We start from the raw sequence: 20,013 nt of genomic DNA, 5'->3' as shown, positions 1-20,013 counted from the left end.
GGCTGGAGTGCGGGAAGTAAGGTTTTAATCAGGGGTTCCTGACTCTGACCACGGAGCTGGGTTCTGGATTTGTTTTGTTTTTAACAATCTAGGGGCAGCTGGGGTCCAACACAGGAGAGCTCTCAACTCAGCTGAGAAGGAAAAAACCCATTTAATGGTGCTGCCATTTAAAAACCATTTTAATGACAAAAAAAAAAAAATTATCAGCAAGAGCGTTTAAGAATGTAATAAATTTCCTTTCTTGCTGAGCCTTTGTCGTGAAAATTGGAGGGGAACCACAATCCACTCTGGTTGTTAGCTTTATTCTTGCAAAATAAATAGAAAAACTCCCAAAGCCAGCAAACAATGTAATGTTTGTTTTTCCCCAGTAGTATTTTACATAATGTGGCTTTACAGGCCAGCCAGGCAATTTTAGGCGATTTTAAATCTCCACTAATTCCCTGGAGAAACAATCAGGCGGGCGTCCAGCCTGGGCCGATCCGGAGTCCCCGGGGCCTCCCAGTGAGGCTGGCCTTCCCGGCTTCTCTGGTCCTGCCACTGGCTCCACGGCCCAGGTGGTCTTTGTTTCCACTCACCCACCGGCCCCACCGTGACTCCCCCCGCCGCGAGCCCCGTGCCCTGGCGCAGCGCCCGCTGGCGGGGTCCCTGGTCTGGGCATGTCAGGCCTGGGACTCACCGTGGCCCCGTGTCTCCAACGTTGTCACAACAGAAGCCAGCCACCCTGGCAACCGACACACACTCTGTGTCCCCAGCCGGGCTCCCTCACTGCTGCTAAGACACCATTCAGTGGCCACTGTTCTACCAAGGGCCACCTGGTGGGGTGGGGTCGGGGTCCACTGCTGCTGGTCCTTGCTGCGTACTTTTTCTTGCTCTGTTTTAGGTTGGACCCCTTCCTCCCAGAAAGCATTTTCTTCTTCCCCTGCACGAACCACCTACAAACATGCATCCCAGGTCTCTGGCCAGCACCAGCCCACAGTGTGCCCTGGGGAGGAGAGACTGTGCTGCCACGGGCCAAGGCACACTGGGTGCCCAGCGCAGCGTGGGGGCTCCGTGTCCCTGAGCTGCAGTGGCCGGCAGCATCGCTCCACTCTGCTCTGGTCAAATGTCCCACCTCCCCCGCCCCCCAACCCCAGCAACATGTGAGGTCACACCACCAGCGCCCTCTGCCCAAGACCCAGACAGACCCCCTTCGGGCACCTGCAGCCCGTACACCCTTCCCACAGCCCCTCCTCCACCCCGGACCTCACGGCCTCTCAGAACTTCCCTTTTTGCTCAAGTGGGAGCAGAGTTGGCTTCTATTTCCAGAAACCAGAGAACCCCAATAAATAGATTTTGCTTTCTCTGTTTCTCTACTTAAATGCATTTGGGGTTGTTGAAAACCAAGGTTAGGAAGTCATTTGTCCTTAACTTCCCAAGTGAACCGAGTCCCCTAGACGGGCCGGTGTGTAGCTCCCCCCAGACGACAGTGAACGAGCGGCTTCTGAGAACTGAAACCCCTGGGGCGCCCTCACACCCCGCGGGCCGCAGTGGCCGTCTCCAAGCACACCCCAAAGCCGTGGGGCCTGCAGAAGCCGTGGCGCGGGAGGTCAGGTGCTGGTGACCAGCGACCAGCAGGATCAAACGCCAAAGCAGCGCTGTTAAAAACCCGCCCTGACCTTCCCAGTGTCCAGGCCCCCCGCCCCCGCCCTTGCACTCTTGCTGGCGAAAGGGCATCAACCTGTTGGGCCTCCCTGGTTGCTACGGGCACGCCCCACAGGTGGATTTCTGTGTTTCCGGCTCCCTCGATGCCTTGTTGGGAAACCACCAGATGACCGGCTCATCTGTCTGCCTAATACCTTAGGTAAAGATGACAGCAAAGGGTAGGTGAAGAGTGAACAGGGCAAACGTTCCATTATGACCCGGATTGCTAAAGTCCCGAGGTGCTGGGTGGTCCCACCCGACTTTGAACAGCCACCACATATGAGCGCGACAGTGCCAACCAGCGGGCGGAAAGCTGGGGGACGCCCCAGGACCGGCTTCATCCGATTCCCCCGAGATCAGGGGCCACGTCCTTAACCGCCTGTAGATTTCTCCACGTGCGGGAAGCGGATTACAGTCCGGCGCGCGCGGGAAAGGGAGCTGGCGGTGGAGGGCTGGTTCCCGGAGGGGAAGGCACCTGAGCTCTACAGGCGTGGCAGTGACCTGGGCACAGATGCCTACGGGGCCAGCTATCGGTGGCTGCAAGTCTGGAGACCGCAGAAGTAGCCAGAGGCCACAACGAGCTGAAGGGAGGGCTGGGGACAGGTCCCAGGTGCGGAGCCAGATGCCGTGCAGGACACGAGCCCCCCCCACTGCCCCGAGGGCTCCTCCATGAGTACCGGTCCTTTGGGTGGTTTCAGCAGAGAACAGCGTTCCGAAGTAGCATTAACCACGAGTAGCTGCACGAATAGTGACTTTACGGGAGGGGAAAAAGTCCAAAAGGGGCTTCAAATCTCAACTACAGGGTCAGTATGGGGGTCACTCGACTCGTCTGTGAGTGGCGGTCAGGACGAACGGGTCCACGCTGTTTCATCCTGAGAACTCAAGATCAGCTTGAAGACGACCACAGTCATGTTCAGATCCCAGCTGATACTAATGCCAGGGGCGTGAGGCATGAAGCACTTCCGTTTAAATCCGGTTTCTTTGTCTGCTTAAAGAAACCCGGAAGACGGGAGCCAAGAGAACATGGATCTTTTGGACCAAGATGATCCAGTGATCACGAGGAGCCTTCCCTTTTCCTTTGCTTCTAGGGGATCGTTTACTTTTTAAATTTTAATTTAAATCGTAAATAATTTTAAATAATAATTTAAATTTTACCATTACATAGCCATGAGGTTGTTAAAATGTCACAAGAGATGTAGTGCTTCTATTTATTGTGGTTTATAAAATTTGAAGTTGATTGTAAGATTCTATGAGATACCAAGTTTTTTTTTTTTTTTAAGGTTTTATTTATTTATTTGAGATGGAGAGGGAACACAAGCAGGGGAAGGGGCAGAGGGAGAAGTAGGCTTCCCGCTGAGCAGAGAGCCTGACTCAGGACTTGATCCTGGGATCCCAGGATCATGACTTGAGCCAAAGGCAGACGCTTCACCGACTGAGCCGCCCAGGTGCCCCTCAAGTGTTTCGAGAATGAAAAAATAAATGAGTAATGGTCTGCAATCAAATCTGCACGAATAGAAGAGACTTGTTGAGAGGCCAGAGGGACCTGCGGAAGGCATGGGAGAGGTTTTCCGATCTTTTACAATCTCCCGTGTGTTGGTTTTGATGATGACCTTGAGCTGGAGAGCACAAGTGTCTCCCTTGCCCTTGGCTCATTTCTTGGTGGGTTTTTGTTATTTTAAGTGATTACTATTTGACCAAGAAACTAGAGAATTCGGATTGAAGGCGATCTCTTTCTCATCGGGGGCTCACTCTGCACTGAGGGGCTCCTCACTGGAATGCGGCTGGAAAAGGTCACTAAGGAAGGAGGCGGGAAGGAGCTTTCGGTCCTTAGAGCCGGCCGAGGGGAGATGCCACGCTGGCCGCCAACGGCCGCGTGGGTGACGACCGTCTACTTCTCCCGACGTGACATTACAAGCAACGTGGGTAACGAGCCCTCGTGAGCCAGCCTGTCCCTGGACAGCCCAGGCTCGGTGGTTCTGATGAGGGCGTAGCTCTGCATTTCCCTGCGTCCAGGAATGACGGGACTCGTCAAGAGATGGTGTGAAGGTGCTCGCAGGTGACGCTTGCTCCTGCCGACGGGCACAGGTGTGGGGCCCTCCTCGTGGAGAGACGGGGCCCAGAGCAGCGACACGGCCCTCGTAACACTCCCATTCCTTTGGAGCCCGACAACCACCAGCCTGCTTGCCTCATCCTTGGGGACCCCAGGGGGTGCACCCTGGGGCCCCTTTGATTCCCATTGAGAAATTCAACCTCTTTTGCTGGACAAGGACACAAGACTTTTGTCTATCATCAGATGAATATTTTCTTAAATACACTTTTTTTAAAAAAATTCATTTGTCTTCTTTTTTCTTTTTTTTTTTTAATTGCAAAATTCATAGCACAGCATCACAACCAGCAAGAATAATAGTGGCCCTGACGCTGACAGGAGAAGGTTGGAGGAACCCACTCCAGCTTCATCTTGGCTACTTAGCGAGGAGGGCCGTGGGGCACCGGGGACAGGGACTCCTTTTACTTTGTATTTACTTTGTATCTTTGGTCACACTGAGCACGTGGAATTTCATAATATGTTTTAAAAAATCTGGAAAAGAGAAGATTAACTAGGGGGCGCCTGGGTGGCTCGGTTGGTTGGGCGTCTGCCTTCAGCTCAGGTCATGATCCCGGGGTCCTGGGATCCAGCCCCAGGTTGGGCTCCCTGCTCAGTGGGGAGCCTGCCTCTCCCTCTCCTTTTGCCTGCTGCTCCCCCTGCTTGTGCCCCCTCCCTGTCTGTGCTCGCCCTCTCTCTCCCAAATAAATAAATAAAATCTTTAAAAAAAAAAAAAAGAAAGAAAGAAAGAATTAAAGCCTTAACAATATTTTACTGTGTGAGGCCTGATGAGGCATGTGTTCCATCAGGCAGAATGTTCTGTTTCCATCTGTCACGTATCTGGGATTGTGGAATCATGTGAGACCGTGTCCGGGCGCTTCCAAGATGAGGGGGAAACAGATCGCAGCCATGTCAGCACGACCCCCTGGAAACCACTCGCTCATCGTTCAGGGATATCGAAGAGCAGATCTTCGGAATGGAGCCGGGCCACAGCTCCGGAAAGACGTCTGGCTGTGTCCTCTGAGAGGGCAGCGCCCAAGCACCGGTCCTGGGACGTGCCTGGGAGGGAGTTCGCCAGACCAGGCCGGGGAATCCGTGGTCTCTCGCTTTGCGGAACGAGCCGGCGGCATCAGCCATACCAGAGGCCTTAGTCACGTTCTGGAAGCCAGAGGATCCGCGGCTCCGTGGGGAGAGGCGAAGGGTCCCATCAGAGCTGCGGGAGCGGGCGTGTCTCCCTGGGTCAGGGCTCTGAGACACAGCCCGAGGGAGTGAGTCTGGACATTTCCCAAAAGCCTGTCCACGCCAGCAAGGCCAGCGCGGGGCACGGGACGCTTCTGTCCACATGTCTCCTGGGAACGGTGTCCGAACTATGTCCAGTGTATGTTTGAATAATGATGGAGTCCTTAAAAACAGGCACTGAAGGCATTTCCCACGGAGAAGTATCAGAAGTATTTTAAGCTCTGGAGGGCTGGTCAGACCCACGGGACAGGGACGGGCTGGAGCCGCGGCTGGCCTGTGCCTTCCCAGGAGAGGGGCCTGGGAAGGTGGGCCAAGGGGGCAGCCCGGGCACTTCAGAAGCCCACACCCGGGCCCTCCCCTCCCCCCCGCACCCTGCTCCCATTTCTCCCTCCCTTTCCCTCGGGCAACAGACAGAGCAGGGACAGTGTGACAAGCCCGTGACCGTGTGACAAGCCAGCCCAGTTCCTTCCATTCACATCCCCCAGCTGCCATTCCCCGACCCCCACACCACCTGTGCAGACGCTCCCCGCCTTCCCCTGTCGCCTTGGAACAAAAGAATCCCAACACCTTTCTCCCGAGCACGTGGGCCCAACCTAGGCCTATCGATATCTGTGCTTCAGGGTGAAGGGCGAGTCTTCAGGAACCGAGCGGTGCAGGGCCCGCAGTGGGCGGCCGCTCCAGGAGTCGCGGAGTCACGCCACACCCCGCCCCAGCCCCGGCCCCAGTCAGCGGCAAACAGCCGCATTCCTGCTCAGAAAGCACCGGGCTCTCAGCCCGCAGAAATCCACGGAATTCAAGGCTCTCCCTGTCTGTGCCCTGCTCCTCTCTCACGAGCTGCGCGGGCAATTCCAGAGCGCAGGACAGCGCGATGACAATACTACCGGGGGGTGGCGGAGCATTACTGACGCGGCCCGTTCTGCCTCTCCAGCAAGTCCGCTCCAAGTCCGCTCGCCCATTCTTCCGGCGTGGGGTCCCCTCATGCGGGGCCACACTCACATCGTTTCGACCCCATCTTTGTAAAATTCTGGCACATGCTCCACTGTTCGTGGGAGAGACGGCTCTTCTAGCAGTTGTAGGCTCTTAGCACAGACGGGTGTCCCCGGAGAAGGTGGGGAGCTCGGACACACTCAGGTGGGGATGGAAAGCAGAGCCCGTGGGGGCTGTGGCTGGACGGTGGCCAGGCGCCCGACTCACTGTGCTTCCCACAAGGGTGAGGGGACCTGAGCCACTGTCCTGGGTGCTGGCTCGTGTCTGGGTTGTGGAGGAGAACCGCCCCACCCCCGGCCTCGCCGCCGCAGTCAACCGTTCAACGCTGCTGCAGCCCGGAGGGTGAAGCCTGTTTGGGAAGTGGCCAGCGCAGGCCCACAGGCACCAATGTCAGCCTCCCGGGATCTGGAACCCCGCCTCCAGCGGTACGGGCATCCCCAGTCCACCCCATCCCTGACCAAAGAGGCCCCCTGAGAGGCTGCTGGGCCCAGGCCCTGGCCAGCAGCAGGTGCCACTGCGAGCGGACATCTGGACCCCACACCCGTCTCCGCTGGCATCTGCCGGGTGGTTGGTTTCATCCCAGTGTCTTCTCAGACAAGCTCTGGGATGGGTTTTTCCTGCTATCGTCACAGCACCCACAGGACCCCATTTCCACCCCTCTGCTGTGTGGCAAACTAGTAAAACACAAGCGGCTTTCTGTGATTCTCATACAATCTTCTCAAACGGAAGGGTGCTGACCCTCGGCTCATGAAGAGGTGAGGTCCGGCAGCAGCCCCGGGCTGTCCTGCATGGACATGCAGAGATGCCGCCCCGAGCACCAGCGGCACACAGCACAGGAAGCGGGGAGGCCACGTCTCTCCCCTGCAAACCCCGTTCCGCAGGCGGTAATGACCAGGCATCGGCTGTCACTGGTACCCGAGAGGTTGGGGACACATCACCTAGAACCGCTCTTCATTTACAAGATTGACCAAAGAGTGTTGTCAAAACCGGTGGTGAAGGTACCAGAAATGAAGACTAATCCCCTGACTGTTGCCCTGAAAAGGCGAAACAGGTCTGGTCGGCAGTCCTGAACACTGGAGGGCACAGGCCACAGCCTGGCAAGGGGAGGAGCAAACCTGTGGGTCACAGAGGACACAGTGGGCCACAGGGGACACAGTGGGATACTGTGGACAGCAATGGATACTGTGAGACACCGTGTACACTGTGGGACACCTGGAACATCATGGGACACTGTGGGACAAAAGGGGACACTGCAACGCTATGAAACACTGTGGAACATTGTGGGAAACTGGGGACACCGTGAGGCTGTGCACGGGGAGGTAGAGAATGCCCACTGATGCAGCAGAGACTCCTCTCACTGAATGATGTCACCATGCCATTCAGGCTCTCCTTGCAAAAAGAAACGATCCTTTCCCACATAGTAGGGACTGTGTGAATTGGGGAATTGTATCTGTTCTTTTGGGAAATAAAAGCAAAATCCTCTTTGCATCCAATCTGATGAAACACATTGCAAAGTCAAAAACACACATGCCTCAGTCATAAATATCTGCTGTTTTTACCATGCAGCAAAATAGACAGGGATCTCAGACAGGATATTTTCTTGAATAATGAAGAGAAAAACTTGCTCACTGCCTGCTCTGAGCAACACTGTCGACGGGAGGCTGGAGGCTGCGCCTTGCCTTCAGTCCGTGCTCTTGTCTGATTACCATTTCAAAATCTGTAGGATCTGTAGTTATAGCCCCTCTTTAGCTCCTGACCTAAATAATCTGTGACTTTTTAAAAAATTTTCTTTTTCTCTTGAGTCTTGCTATGGGTTGCGCAATGTAACTAGTATTTAAAAAGAACCAACTTAAGTCTCTGTTAATTTTCTCTGTTGTTGGTACCCTGGTTTGTTGACTTCTGTTGTGATCTTTATTCATGACGACTTTTAAATCACTGTTTCCCAGAAACGTCAGGAGGAGTTTCCTCGAAGTCGCACTGTGCATAGTCCTTGCTGTTTGCTTATTGTGTCCGCCCTGGCCCTCGGCTGCTGGCCCCCCTCTGGCCCTCACAGCACTGAGCCTACTCCTTTGCATGAGGGCTGGGAACCAGAACTCGGGTAGACCGGGGTATGACGCCCGGCTCAACAGCTGGGTCACTGGGAGGTGTCAGTGTGAGTTCTTTACCCTCTTAACTCCTCCTGCACCTGCAAATAGAAGGTACGGGGGGGTGGGGCATGTGGAGAAAACCACCTCCAAGAGTCATGACCTCCTCGTGCATCACCACCAAGTAGAAACCACTATAGAAGCTCAGGCAGGGGAACCTGACAATGCATTGGTTCCAAAGGGCTGGAAGGTCTGGAGGAGCAAAAGGGAGCACAGTGTTCTCCATCCTCAACCTTCAGTGGTCTGCAGTGCTCCCAGCGCAGGTTGCAACGGAAGGCCGCTGGCGAGAGTCTGGGAGATGCTGACGATGGATGATGATGGATGGAGGGGATGGGGATGAGAGCCGGGACCAGGAGCTGCACATCCTGGGGGCTGATGTGGCAGGTGCTGAGCCCTGTCCGCTCTCTGTCTGTCCACATCATCTGTCTATCCACCTGTGTACATATGGAGATTCCTCTCTCAGTTCCAGCTTCTCTTAACAGAGCACCGCTGGCCGGGGGGTTACACAGCAGTCACTTACTCCCCACGGGGCACAAACCCCCCTTCGATGGAGACTCCTCCCCATGACCTGAACACTGCCCCACAGCTCCTAATACCAACACATCCGTGGTTAGGTCTCAACGCGAGAATCCAGGAGAGATACGGACATTCAGCACTCTGTCTCCAGTGTCTGTCTGTCTATCGTCTTCCTGCCACGCTGAGCTGTTGGCGTGTTCTCATTCCTGCTCTGCTCACCGATGCTTGTCGGTGGAATGACAACCTTCTTGATTTTCACAATACGTCACGAACAAATGAATTCATGAGCCTCGGTCTTCACCCATCCATCCCACACGGTCCCACCCCGTCCCCCTCATCACCTGCGAGTTATTGCTCTGTCGCAGCAGCCCCAGTGCTCTGCATCCTGAGGCCTGCCACCTATGACGTAAACACCAAGAAATAAAACAGTGCTTCAGCAACAGAACGGGGGCGAGGGTGCGGGGAACGGACAAGGTTTCCTTTTCCTCGTCCGGTATCTTGTGCCGTGGAAGGGAGACCCTGCAGAACTCCTCCAGGTGACCTCTCGTGTGTGTTCAGCATTTTCCGAGCCCCTGTTGGATGTGATCTGAAGCGTATCCTCGAGTCAAGCCCCATCACTTCAAGTGCAGCGGCTCCCATAATTGCTTCTCCAGCAGCATGTGTGTGCGTGTGTGTGTGCACACGCATGTCTGAGCACGTCTGTGTGCATGTGAATCCACGCATGTGTGCACGTGCAAATATGCCTGCGTGCAAAGATGCAGACACAGAAAGGAAAAGGAAGGACATTAGGACTCCCCGCGGGCCCTGCAAGGGGCCCACAGCGCTCTCTCCTCGCCTCTTCCTGTGATGGTCTCCCCGACAGAGACAGGACTATCACTGGGTGCCTTCCAGAAACAACGGGCAGTAACAGTGTCCCGGAAACCGCTGCAGCCCTGGAACACGGCTTTCGGGACCAAGAAACGCAGCCAGGAGGTGCTCAGAAGCAAGGCAGAAAGGAGAGGTGGGCCGAGGAGAGGCAGGATGAAGAAGGCAGAAAGGAGCTTGTGCGGGTGTGCGTCCGGGAGAGCGCGGGCCGGGCAGCGAAGCCAGGCGCACAGCCCCACAGCGCGGGGCCGAACCCCAGCCACTGCCAAGCCGCCCCCTGCACAGCTCCTCCCGCCACCGGGTCCCATCGCCAAAGACCCCATCAGGAGCTCCGGGACAGGAGTTCACACCGAACCAAGCACAGGACAGGGAAAAGAGAGATGGAGGGCAAATCCAACCTTGAAAATGTTAGGTTACCGTCCAGCTGGAGCCCTTCTGACCAGCGGGGCAAATCTCTTCGCCTCCATGTCCTTATGTATAGAAACACAAAAGAGGGACTCTTTTTTTTTCATATTTTAGTAAAAATTTCTTTTCTCACTTCTTCATGCTTCCCAAAGTTGTGTGTGTGTGTGTGTGTGTGTGTGTGTGTGTGTGTACACGAACACCTTAGTAGTAGGAGGGAGTTGAGATCTTATCTCACCGTCATATATAAATGATCTTAAAAAGCACCCAAAATCATGGACCGTGTTATGGACTGAGTGACATCACCCCAAAGTCCACATGTTGAAGCCCTAAGCCCCAGCGTGACTGTATTTGGAGCCGAAACCTTAGGAAAGGGGACCGGGGCGGGCCCTGATCCTGTAGGACCGGTGTCCTTCCACAAAGGGGAGGAGACTCCGGAGTCCTCTCTCCGCTGTGTGCAGAGGTCAGGCCATGTGAGCACACGGTGGGGAGGCAGCCGTCTGCGTGCAGAAGGGAGGTCTCGCCAGATGCGGAATTTGCTAGCACGCTGACTTTGGACCTCGAGCCTCCAGAACTGTGAGAACAAACATGCCGGTTGAGACCCCGGTCTGTCTCCGGTGGCCTGAGCGGATGCCACGGACCCACTGGTGTCCTAAAGAACAACCCAGGGTAAGTGAGACCGGGCCAAGCTCCCAGCAGACGGTCTGCTAAATCGCACCGTTTCACAGGTGGGTTCGTTCCGTGGGTGGGGGAACGGCGGTACCTAGCTTTGGTCTCAGGTGCCTCCCACCCAGCAGGAACCCGTGGAGATCTGCTGAGCAGGTGAGGGAGTATTCTGGGCCCACTGGAGGACTATCCTGCTAAAGCTAAATATTCTGGAAATATCCCTTTGAGTTGGCGTGTAAAATCAGGGAGTCGTGAGGAATATGCACCCCTTGGAGATGGTTTTCAGTGTCGGGCCGGGTGTCCACGGTCGTCCCTGGACTCCCTCCCCCTCTGGTAACGCTGTGGGGTAGAGAATCAGGGGGCGGCAGGGACTCTGGGATAGGAGGGTCAGGCGCACGCCCTCCAGAAGTGGGGTGCCGCGTGTTGCCAGCACCACAGTTCTCCTGGGTTCTCCGGGCCAAGCCAAAACAGCGACCTTTCACGATTTGGGTCACCATGTCACACTCTCCATCCCGTGACTAACATGTGGCTGGGAAAGGGGTTTGGCCCCTAGAAAAGGAGATTCTGATATTGACATTTGGGGTCTTTTATGACAAAACACAATCGGTAAGATCCCTGAGGACTTACGTCCCAGGACTTCACCCTTTAGAGCACTGGTTCCCAAATCCAGGTGCGCACGAACTCCTGCGGACCCCCCTCAGGTCTCCTGAATTCGGGTCTCTTGGTTTGGGGTCCAGATCATCTGTGTCCTGAAATCTTTCCTCAGTGTGTCTGACATAGTGGTTCTCACAGGCCCTAAGATGCTGAGGCTCCCCAGGCCGCTTAAGGGCCTTGGTCTTCCCTTCTGATGCGGGAAGTGCTGGAAGACAGAACCCCAGAAGACAGAACTTGACAGCAAGTACAGGCTATCTCGCCTCCCTCAAGCACGGCTAAGAGTATAAAGGGGTCTTTGAGACCCAAAAGTTCAGGAATTCATACATGATTTTCTAGAGTTTTCAGCCAGTACTTGATGCACAGACCCGGTTCAGGAGGTATCACCCTTCCCGGAAATCAAACAGTCCTCGCCACTGTTCACGACGACCCCTCAGCCTCCCATCGGTGCCACCTACCTGGAAGAAATCCCTTTCCGCAGTAAGAAGGGGCCCGGGAGCGGGCCCGGGATGCACTTCCGAACACAGACGCAGACCATGTTGTCCTGTGCTACGGACGTCTGGGGAGCGATTTGGGAAAGAGCTTGCAGGGGGTCTGCGATGCGACGAAAGGCTAGGGGTCACGGACAGACAGCTTCTCTTTCTTTGTTTGTTCCTTTTTTTTTTTTTTCCGATTATTTATTTATTTATTTATTAGAGAGAGAGAGAGACAGAGAGCATGAGGGAGAGGGAGAAGCAGACCCCCCAGCTGAGCAAGGAGCCCGATGCGGGGCTCGATCCCAGGACCCTGAGATCACAACCTGAGCTGAAGGCAGACACTTCACCGATGGAGTCACCCAGTCGTCCCCCACAGCTTTAGTACAGACCCCGGAGGGGGAGCAGCAACCAGGGGAGACCACCTCACCCCAAATCCGACCACCGCAGGAATCTCCTCCTGACCAGTTTTAAAGATGCTCCTCAGAAAGAAAACACGAGGCATTGAATTTCTCTTTTATTTGAACATCAAGAAAGTGCAGCACGGGGACTCAGACGACTTCTCAAAATGTCAGTAAGGTCACGAAGAGACGTCGTGGGTCGCGTGTAGAACCTTTGCTCCTGCTGAGGGTCGTCAAACAGACAACCATAAACGTCCCACTCATCTGCGCTGACAGTGAAGAAAGAGGCACAAAAAACGCTTCACCAGATGCCACGGGGGACAGTTCAGTGTCCCACAGCAGCCAGGTGAGAGGCGGAGACGGGGACCCAGAGGCGGAGAGGGGAGAGGGCAGGGAGACAAAGAAGTAAGAGGGACACACAGAGCCACAGTGTGCCGTGACGGCAACAGGAGCCAGGCCACACACACACACACACACACACACACACACACACACACACAGGCAGACATGGAAAAATGTTTGCAAAAGTTGATTACTTTGGGACAGTCCTTACAGTGTTACTGCAAGGAGCGGAAGGCTCCGGTCTCAGGGACTGGTCTCTGCACTGAGCGCCCCCGGAGCCAGAGAGCGCCCTGTGCGCCCTGACCTCACTCGGAGCCCGCGGGCGCTGTCCTCAGCCAGCGCCCCGCCTCCGACACAGTGTCCACGGGACACATCGCGTCACCCAGGCCAGAGTGCCCCCTGCGCACCCCCTCCCCCGGTGTATTAACACATTCATCTTAAATAAAGGACAATCGAGCTCTTGGCATTCAAGCGGAGTCAGGCAACACGAGCTAGTCAGTGCGAGGCGTTGTTTGGGGCCGACCTCGTCCGGCGGAACTAAATGCTCCATGTTTGACTGGTGCCGAGAGACAGAGAGACTGGAGCAAACATCACAAGAAAAATATAAAATTAGGTTTTTAAAAATGTAAGGCTTCAATACAAGATGTAATTAAGACTTGGCACATTAAAGTCCAACAAGATAAACACCAGCCACTTAGTAACTTTTACAAAATAAGTCAGAGTGCAGGTAACAGGTTCCTCGTCCGTGACCAGCCTTATCTGATGATGACGCGTGGAGGAAACGTCGAGAAATCGGCCTGGAGTTAGCGGAGAAGGCTACGCCGGCTCCTAGATAAAGTTTTACCCTTTATTCCAACAATAAGTAGAAACATTTTTCAATCACTCTACACCACTCTACGCCCGCGTTACTGATCTTTACACAGTGATTAAAAGTACTGGAAACATACACACGTACCCCACACCCCAGCCACCGGCTCCCACTTCCTCCCCTCAGTAAATTGCTTCTCTGACCCGGAACATTCTGTCCTAGGCCGGCACCCGGCGCTTTGCCCGTCCGCTGCTCCCTGGGCTTGGCTGGTCTTTCCGCTGCGCGGAGCCACTCTGAGCAGCACTTCAAGTAAAATCCATGGGTCAGAGCAGAAGCCGAGCCTGGCTCCTGCTCACATCTCGGGCCTGGACACGCTGTCCCTGCTGCTGTGCCTCTGGAGACACGTGTGTGTGCGTGCGTGTGTGTGAGCCCTGAGTGCGAGGCCGTGTGAGTAGGCCAGCGTGGGGCGGTGAGGCGGAGAGAGACTGGGGGAGTTCACGAGCGACCGTTATGGGTGTGGGTGTGTGAGCGTGTGAACGAGGGGCAAGGGTGCACAGCTTGCACTGCGGGCAGGACAGGGGCCTGGATGCGACCTCCGTGTGGACAGAGTCCTTCCCATCCCGGCCCCACTCACCCGCTGCGGTCGCTGCCGGCTTCCGATCCTTCCCCTTCCCAGTTGGAAAGTTAGGTTGACTTGAGTTTCCAAGCCTTCCCGCCCCTGCACATGTTTTCCACTTTGGAGAAACAAAAGCATAAATGCAGCAAAATCTTAAACCCGGTTCTGCGGCAGACAGCCACCGTCTGGGCCGCTCCTGCCGCGGACACCGGCTCCTCCGACGGGGCACCCAGCGCCCAGCGCCAGCAGAAAGCTCAGACCGCTGGCCCAGCCAGAGGGTCTCTGGGACATACAGGAGTCTTAGGGGTGGGGGACCAGAGGCTTTTCCCCTGTGGCTTATCCTCTACCAGCTGAGCCCCAGGGCATTTGGAGGAGCGAGGGGGAGGCCGGAATGCTGCAGAAGGCCAGCTCGGGGAGAGCCGTGGGTGCAGGACACGGAAAGGGGAGGCTGTCCCGGCTGAGGGCAGCGGAAGGGGCTGGGGCGGTCTGGCGAGCCCGTGCCTTACGCTGGCGCTTCGGGCTCCCAGGAGCCAGGAGGTGAGCTGCGCGGGCCCCAGCAGGGCGCCGGGGGGAGCGGCGAGTCCGCGAAGCCGGCTGTGGGCACCGGGGATGCTGGTCCTGCTCGCGGGGGGCCAGGGGGCGGCGGGCGGGGAAGGCCCGGCTTGCGGGCGCGGGCAGTGTCCGTGGCTCCGGGGCGCCCCCGTCCCCGGCTCAGAGCGTGCTCAGGTGCGGCAGCGTGTCCAGCGGCCCCGAGCGGTGGCGCGCGGCGGCCGCCTTCTCCACGCCGCGCAGCCACTCCGTGCACTTGCGGACCAGGCCCTCGTCCGGCCCCGGGGCCTCCTCCTCGTACTCCACGTCGTCGTACTTGTGCCGCTCGTTCAGCAGCGACACGGGCAGCGCGGGCCGCGGGCCGGGGGGCTGCAGGCTGCCGGGGGGCGGCCGGCGGCGGCCGGGGCCCGCGGGCCGGGCGCTGGGGCAGGGGCCGAGCGGACGCCCGGCGGCGGCCGAGGGCGAGGGCAGCGGCCGGCAGGGCCGCGCCAGCAGCTGCTTGTCCAGGTGGCGCCGCTGGAGCAGCAGGACGGCCTCGGGGGTCAGGCTGAGCGAGACGCGCACGGCGGCGGCGGGCCCTGCGGCTCCCGCGGGGCTGGGGCCGGGGCGCCCGGGCCCGGCCGGGGCGCGCGGAGGGGCCGGGCCGGGGGCGCGCCGGGCCGGCGGCCTCTTCAGGGTGGTCGAGGGCCAGGAGCCGGACAGCAGCCCCTCGAGCCGCTCCGGGGGTCTCCTCCTCTCCGCGGCGGCGGGCGGCGAGGGCGAGGGCGCGGGCGGGGATCCGGGGGGCGCCACGGGCCTGCGGGGGGCGCCGGGCCTCCGGGGCGGGGCTCGCGCGGCCGGGACCCCCGGGGTCCGGGCGGGCGCCCGCGGCGACGTGGGCGGGAAAGGCATGGCGCGGCCCGGCCGGCGGGTCATCGGCGCCCTGGAAGGAGACGGGCGGCTCTCGGTCAGCGGAGCGCGGGGACCCGGGGCGCCCCCGCGGGTGGCCGCGCCCCGCGCCGCGTGCTCCCGCCGCACCCACCTGCGTCCGGCCGCGGCATCCCCGGCTCGCTCACGTGCCGGCGCGCCCCCCCGGAGCCGGTCCGCCGAAGCACCCCTCCGTCCTTGCTTCCCGGCCGGGGCACCCGCCGGCCCGACCGACGGGCGGGCGGGGCAGCCGTGAGCCGCCCGACCCCGGCGAGCGCGGGCACAGCCTGGCCCCGGCCGAGCGGGACGCGGCAGCAGCAGGAGGAGCCGAGCGCCCGGCGGGTGTCACGACCGACTGTTGCGTGCGACCAGACACGGAGCCCGGACAGCGCGGGGCGGGAGCGGCCAGGACTCTGCCCGCCGCCCCCCTCCGGCACCGGTTTTCATCTCCGGGAGGCGGGGAGAGGCCCTGGGAGGGGCGGCTGTGTCTTCAGCCCGAGGCGGAGCCCTCGCCCGTTGGAGGGAAAGTCCTTGACCACCGCCCAGCGCCTATAAGAGAGTGGGAAGCCGAGCCCGGGGAGACCGGCCAGGCTGGCCGCGCTCTGGTGCGGGTCGGAGGGGGGCGCGCCGCCGGGGGAAGGTGGCTCACGGGCTCACCGAGGTAGGGCACTTTGTGTCACGTTAATGCCATTGCCAAAAGCAATGCATAGGCAAAATAGTCCAGTTTCAATGATACAATATCGTAGGAAATATTACACATTGAGGGTTTTTTTTTTAAGATTTATTTATTTATTCACAGAGATCACAAGTAGGCGGAGAGGCAGGCAGAGAGAGGGAATCAGGCTCCCCGCTGAGCAGAGAGCCCGATGCGGGGCTCGATCCCAAGACCCTGAGATCACCACCCGATTGGAAGGCTGAGGCTTAACCCACTGAGCAACCCGGGTGCCCCACATTGAGCTCTTTTAATGAGTCATCATTGTGAGCAAAGGTGTGTATTTATTGCTGTGACAGGTTCGAGATGAAGATGTCTTCACTGTCAACTTCTATCCCAGTCATAGAGACGCGAAGACATCCCCCCGATACTCCGATAAACTAAACTACACAGCAGTGCCTCAAGAGTCAGTTTCATATAAGCAGCGCCTGCGTTCTTAAGGCGGATTATCCACTGATTAGGTACCCAAGACATTTTTTTCCATAGGACATGCTTTTCAGGCCTAACCCAGGAAGATGACCAAGTGTGGGTAGACTCCAAAGGGCCCTGTGCCAACAGCCGCCCCCCAGCATGCTCCCGTCGGACAGCAGAGCAGGGGCTGGCTGGAAGTGTGCAGCCCTCCAAGGAGAAAAGGGAATGCGGAGCACCTGCCATCCTGTCACCCGCCCAGGTCAGATGGGCCAGTAAGCGCCATCGCTGGGGGGAGGACTTCCCCTCGAGGGGAGAGGCAGCACCCCTGAGGGGACTGGGCTCTTCCGACTGCTCAAGCAACCTCAGGACTGTCTTGCTGCTCCCTGCCAGCTGCCTCTGCCACTGCAGCCCTTCAGTCCCACGGAAACAGGAGGCCAGACAGAGCAGCAGAGCCGGGCTGAGAACCTGGGAAAGCCGCGCATGTCCCCCGCACTGTCACGGGCCGCTGTGGTCACACGACCCCTCACAGTTGACTGGAGAGCCAGGGCCTGTTACCAGTAAGGAAAGCCACGCTAGGACAGGCAGCCAAACTAGTCCCGAAAAGAGAATGCTACAGAAGAGCAACCCCAGTCAAGAAATAGGGTCAAACTTTACTGTGATTTCCATGGATTTTACATAATGTGCCCAGAACCCAACAATGGGCTGTAACTATACATCAACAAGTAAAACCAGAGCACCGGGACCCTGGGGTCGGCTTCTCAGTTTCCCAACCATACCTCTACCAGAGTAGAGACAGAGGCTATTATTAGAAGTACTACTAGTAGAAGAGAGACTGCACCAGTCCATGACTGAAGCCCACAAGTCCATACCATCTGGAGGTGAGACAGAAGTTACTTACAAGTACGCTGCTTGATTTGAAAGGTCAGTTCTGCAAAATCAAATACATGTATTGAGAACTGTCCGTATAGTTTACCTACAACATTTAATTTTCCAACATTGATTTGACTTTCCTCGTTGACACGTTACAGTGGTTTCAGGGCACAACCTGGGGACCCACCAGTCTGCTCTGCTTGGCGCAGGTGCCATCGTCACCAGATGATGCTGTGGCATTGATCTGATTTCACATTTCAAATAAACATAATACTTGTCCACCACGTGGGAGTTACTGATAATTTTTTTCTCCTACTGTTGTATCAGAGTTAAGGAATGTTGCTCTTTTTTATCTAGCTTATCAATTTCCTGGTTTTACTAAGGTGTGTAATACTTCATGCATTATCAGAAAAACTTCAAAAGGAAAACAGATCAATGCTCTGCTTTTCTGAATCACACTCCTTCCCAATACTTCATTTCCAGATTCGGATTCAAGTGATTTTCCTTGATGGGGCAATAAAGAGTCAAACATCTAGAATTAAAACTAAATTTGAATTTTGAAACACACAGAACTGATTCCAGTTTTTTAAATCCTAGTGTTTTCCTGGGGATGCCTGGGGGCTCAATTGGTTGAGCATCTGCCTTTGGCTTAGGTCATGGTCCCGGGGTCCTGGGTTCGAGCCCCGTGTTGGGCTCCCTGCTCAGCAGGGAATCTGCTTCTCCCTCTGCTGCTTTCTTGCTTGTGCTCCCTCTTGCTCATGTTCTCTGTCAAATAAATAAATAAAATCTTAAAAAAAAAAGTGTTCTCCTAGGAAATAGAAAAATTGGTTGATAACTGAAAATGCCTAAATTTGTTCTTCTCACACTGTCCTGTTCCTGGAGAGGCCCGGGGGGTAGCAAACGCTCAGGAAATGTTCAGATGCTACTGACTTAGGAGTCTTGTTCCCCAGTAGTGAGAGAACCATCACTTCTGGACTGCTTCACCTGGACCTCACGAGCCCGAGGACGGCGGCGGCGGCGGCACACCTGCATTGCACCGCTGTGAAGGGGGTCGCGCAGGAGCGTCCCCACCAGCGCGCAGCCACGGTGAGACCTGCCCCTGCGGTGGGGCCTCAGCGCATGCTCCCCTCGCTGCCGCCAGTGGGACCAACACTCCTCACATGCAGGACCCAAAAGGCTTCTATTTTTATGACCTCTATCTACTGATGTTAACCTTACTAGAAATTTAAGATAAGGCTTCAAAAAAAAAAATGTGTTATTATTACAGTTCAAAATGACAATAAGCTGGTTATATTAATCATATACCCACTATGTCAGGGGCCTGGCTAGCTCAGCAAGAAGAGCACAAGACTCTTGATTGCAGGATGGTGAGTGTGAGCCCTACCTTGGGTGTAGAGATTACTAAAAATGAATAAATAAACTTAAAAAAAAAAAAAAAAAAACACCCAGGAGCACCTGGGTGGCTCAGTTAGTGAAGCATCTGCCTTCGGCTCAGATCATGATCCCAGGGTCCTGGGTTCAAGTCCCGCATCAGGCTCCCTGCTCGGCGGGGAGTCTGCTTCCCCCCTGCCCCTGCTCCTCCCCCCATTTCTGCACATGTGCTCTCTGATAAATAAATAAAATCTTTAAAAAAACACAACCATTGCATTAACATATTTTTAATGAAAATCACAGAGATGAGGGGTGGGCTGTGCTAGGTTCTTGGCAATCACACGTCCGCGGCCCCAGAACCACACTGTGCGTCTGTGGTAGCAAGAGTTTAAGCACAGTGTCCTGGATCATTACCAAAGTCGACGCTGAGGGTCTCGCGGACCCCCAGGCACTCGGCGTCGCTCCACCCCCTGCCGTGTGGCACGGGAGCCCTACGCTCTGCGTGGCTGGCCATGAAGGTGGCTGGGAAGGCTGTTCTCCTCCGACAGCAAAACTTAATGCTGGGCTCTCTCTCGTCAGCCTGCAAAAAAGTGAAGCAAGTTGTGTGGCCAGAAAACACACCGACTCTTCTATTAAAGCTGCTACACTTTAAGCTGACGTCATACCTTTCTCCTGCAGAGCTCAGGCTGTTCAGGTTCACGGAGCGCAGGGCATCGTGGCGGGGTCTCTCCATCTCACAGCGAGCGGGCGGAGCTCACGGGCTACTGGGGGCCTGCAGGGGTGAGGCCGAAGGCACCGAGTCAGGCACCCAGGTCGTCACACAGCTCCAAGCTCCATAGCACGAAAGCCCGCAGCGTGGCCAGCAACCCCAGGCGGGCCCGAAGTTCCCAGGGGCCGTGGCCTGAGCTCTGCTGGCTTCCCGGGAGCTCGCCGCCGAGTTAGCTGCCGCTGCTGTTGCACAAAGGGCCACAGTGAGACGTGCTCCCTCACCCCACAGACACAGCTTGCTGCCAGCTTCAGTGATTCACGGAAGGCAGGGACAGGGCCCGAAGCAGGCCAGCCTAGGCAGCACACCAGTGAGCGAGGTGGGCAGTGCGGCCGGCACGGATCACACAGCCGCCCCCACGGGCCTCTGGCGGTGTCAGTCTGCAGCCCAGCAAGGCGGCAGCAGCCACAGCTTCCCAGCGGCTCTGTGAGAGCAGCGGCGCTTGCGATGACCTCCGGACATTTTCACGGCGGCGGGTACATCAGGAGGTGATCTGGCATTTCAAGAGACGAACAGAGGCACGTTTTGCCTTCGCCTTGCCGACTCTTGGGACAGC

General features: G+C 56.9%; 1 protein-coding gene across 3 annotated transcripts; it reads right to left on the bottom strand.

Annotated features, from left to right (window-relative positions):
* Nucleotides 1-12,598: 12,598 nt before the first annotated feature.
* On the bottom strand, nt 12,599-15,771 carry PRR18 (proline rich 18). 3 transcript variants are annotated; one of them, XR_009354431.1, is made up of 3 exons: nt 15,443-15,771; nt 13,891-15,343; nt 12,599-13,026 (listed from the first exon to the last, which is right to left on the bottom strand). XR_009354431.1 is itself a non-coding variant. In XM_059176568.1 (2 exons), exon 2 carries the CDS (start codon nt 15,334-15,336, stop codon nt 14,584-14,586), a length of 753 nt encoding a protein of 250 aa, XP_059032551.1. In that variant the 5' UTR covers nt 15,337-15,343; nt 15,443-15,771; the 3' UTR covers nt 13,046-14,583. The 3 variants fall into 3 exon arrangements, 1 of the variants encoding a protein (XP_059032551.1); XR_009354432.1 differs by lacking the exon at nt 12,599-13,026 and adding an exon at nt 13,046-13,276; XM_059176568.1 differs by lacking the exon at nt 12,599-13,026 and having other exon boundaries at nt 13,046-15,343.
* Nucleotides 15,772-20,013: the final 4,242 nt, after the last annotated feature.

The sequence above is a fragment of the Mustela lutreola genome, chromosome 6 (assembly GCF_030435805.1).
Source record: "Mustela lutreola isolate mMusLut2 chromosome 6, mMusLut2.pri, whole genome shotgun sequence".
NCBI lineage: Eukaryota > Metazoa > Chordata > Mammalia > Carnivora > Mustelidae > Mustela > Mustela lutreola.
The sequence above is the reverse complement of the archived record's forward strand: the minus strand, read 5'-3'. Positions and strand labels throughout refer to the sequence as shown.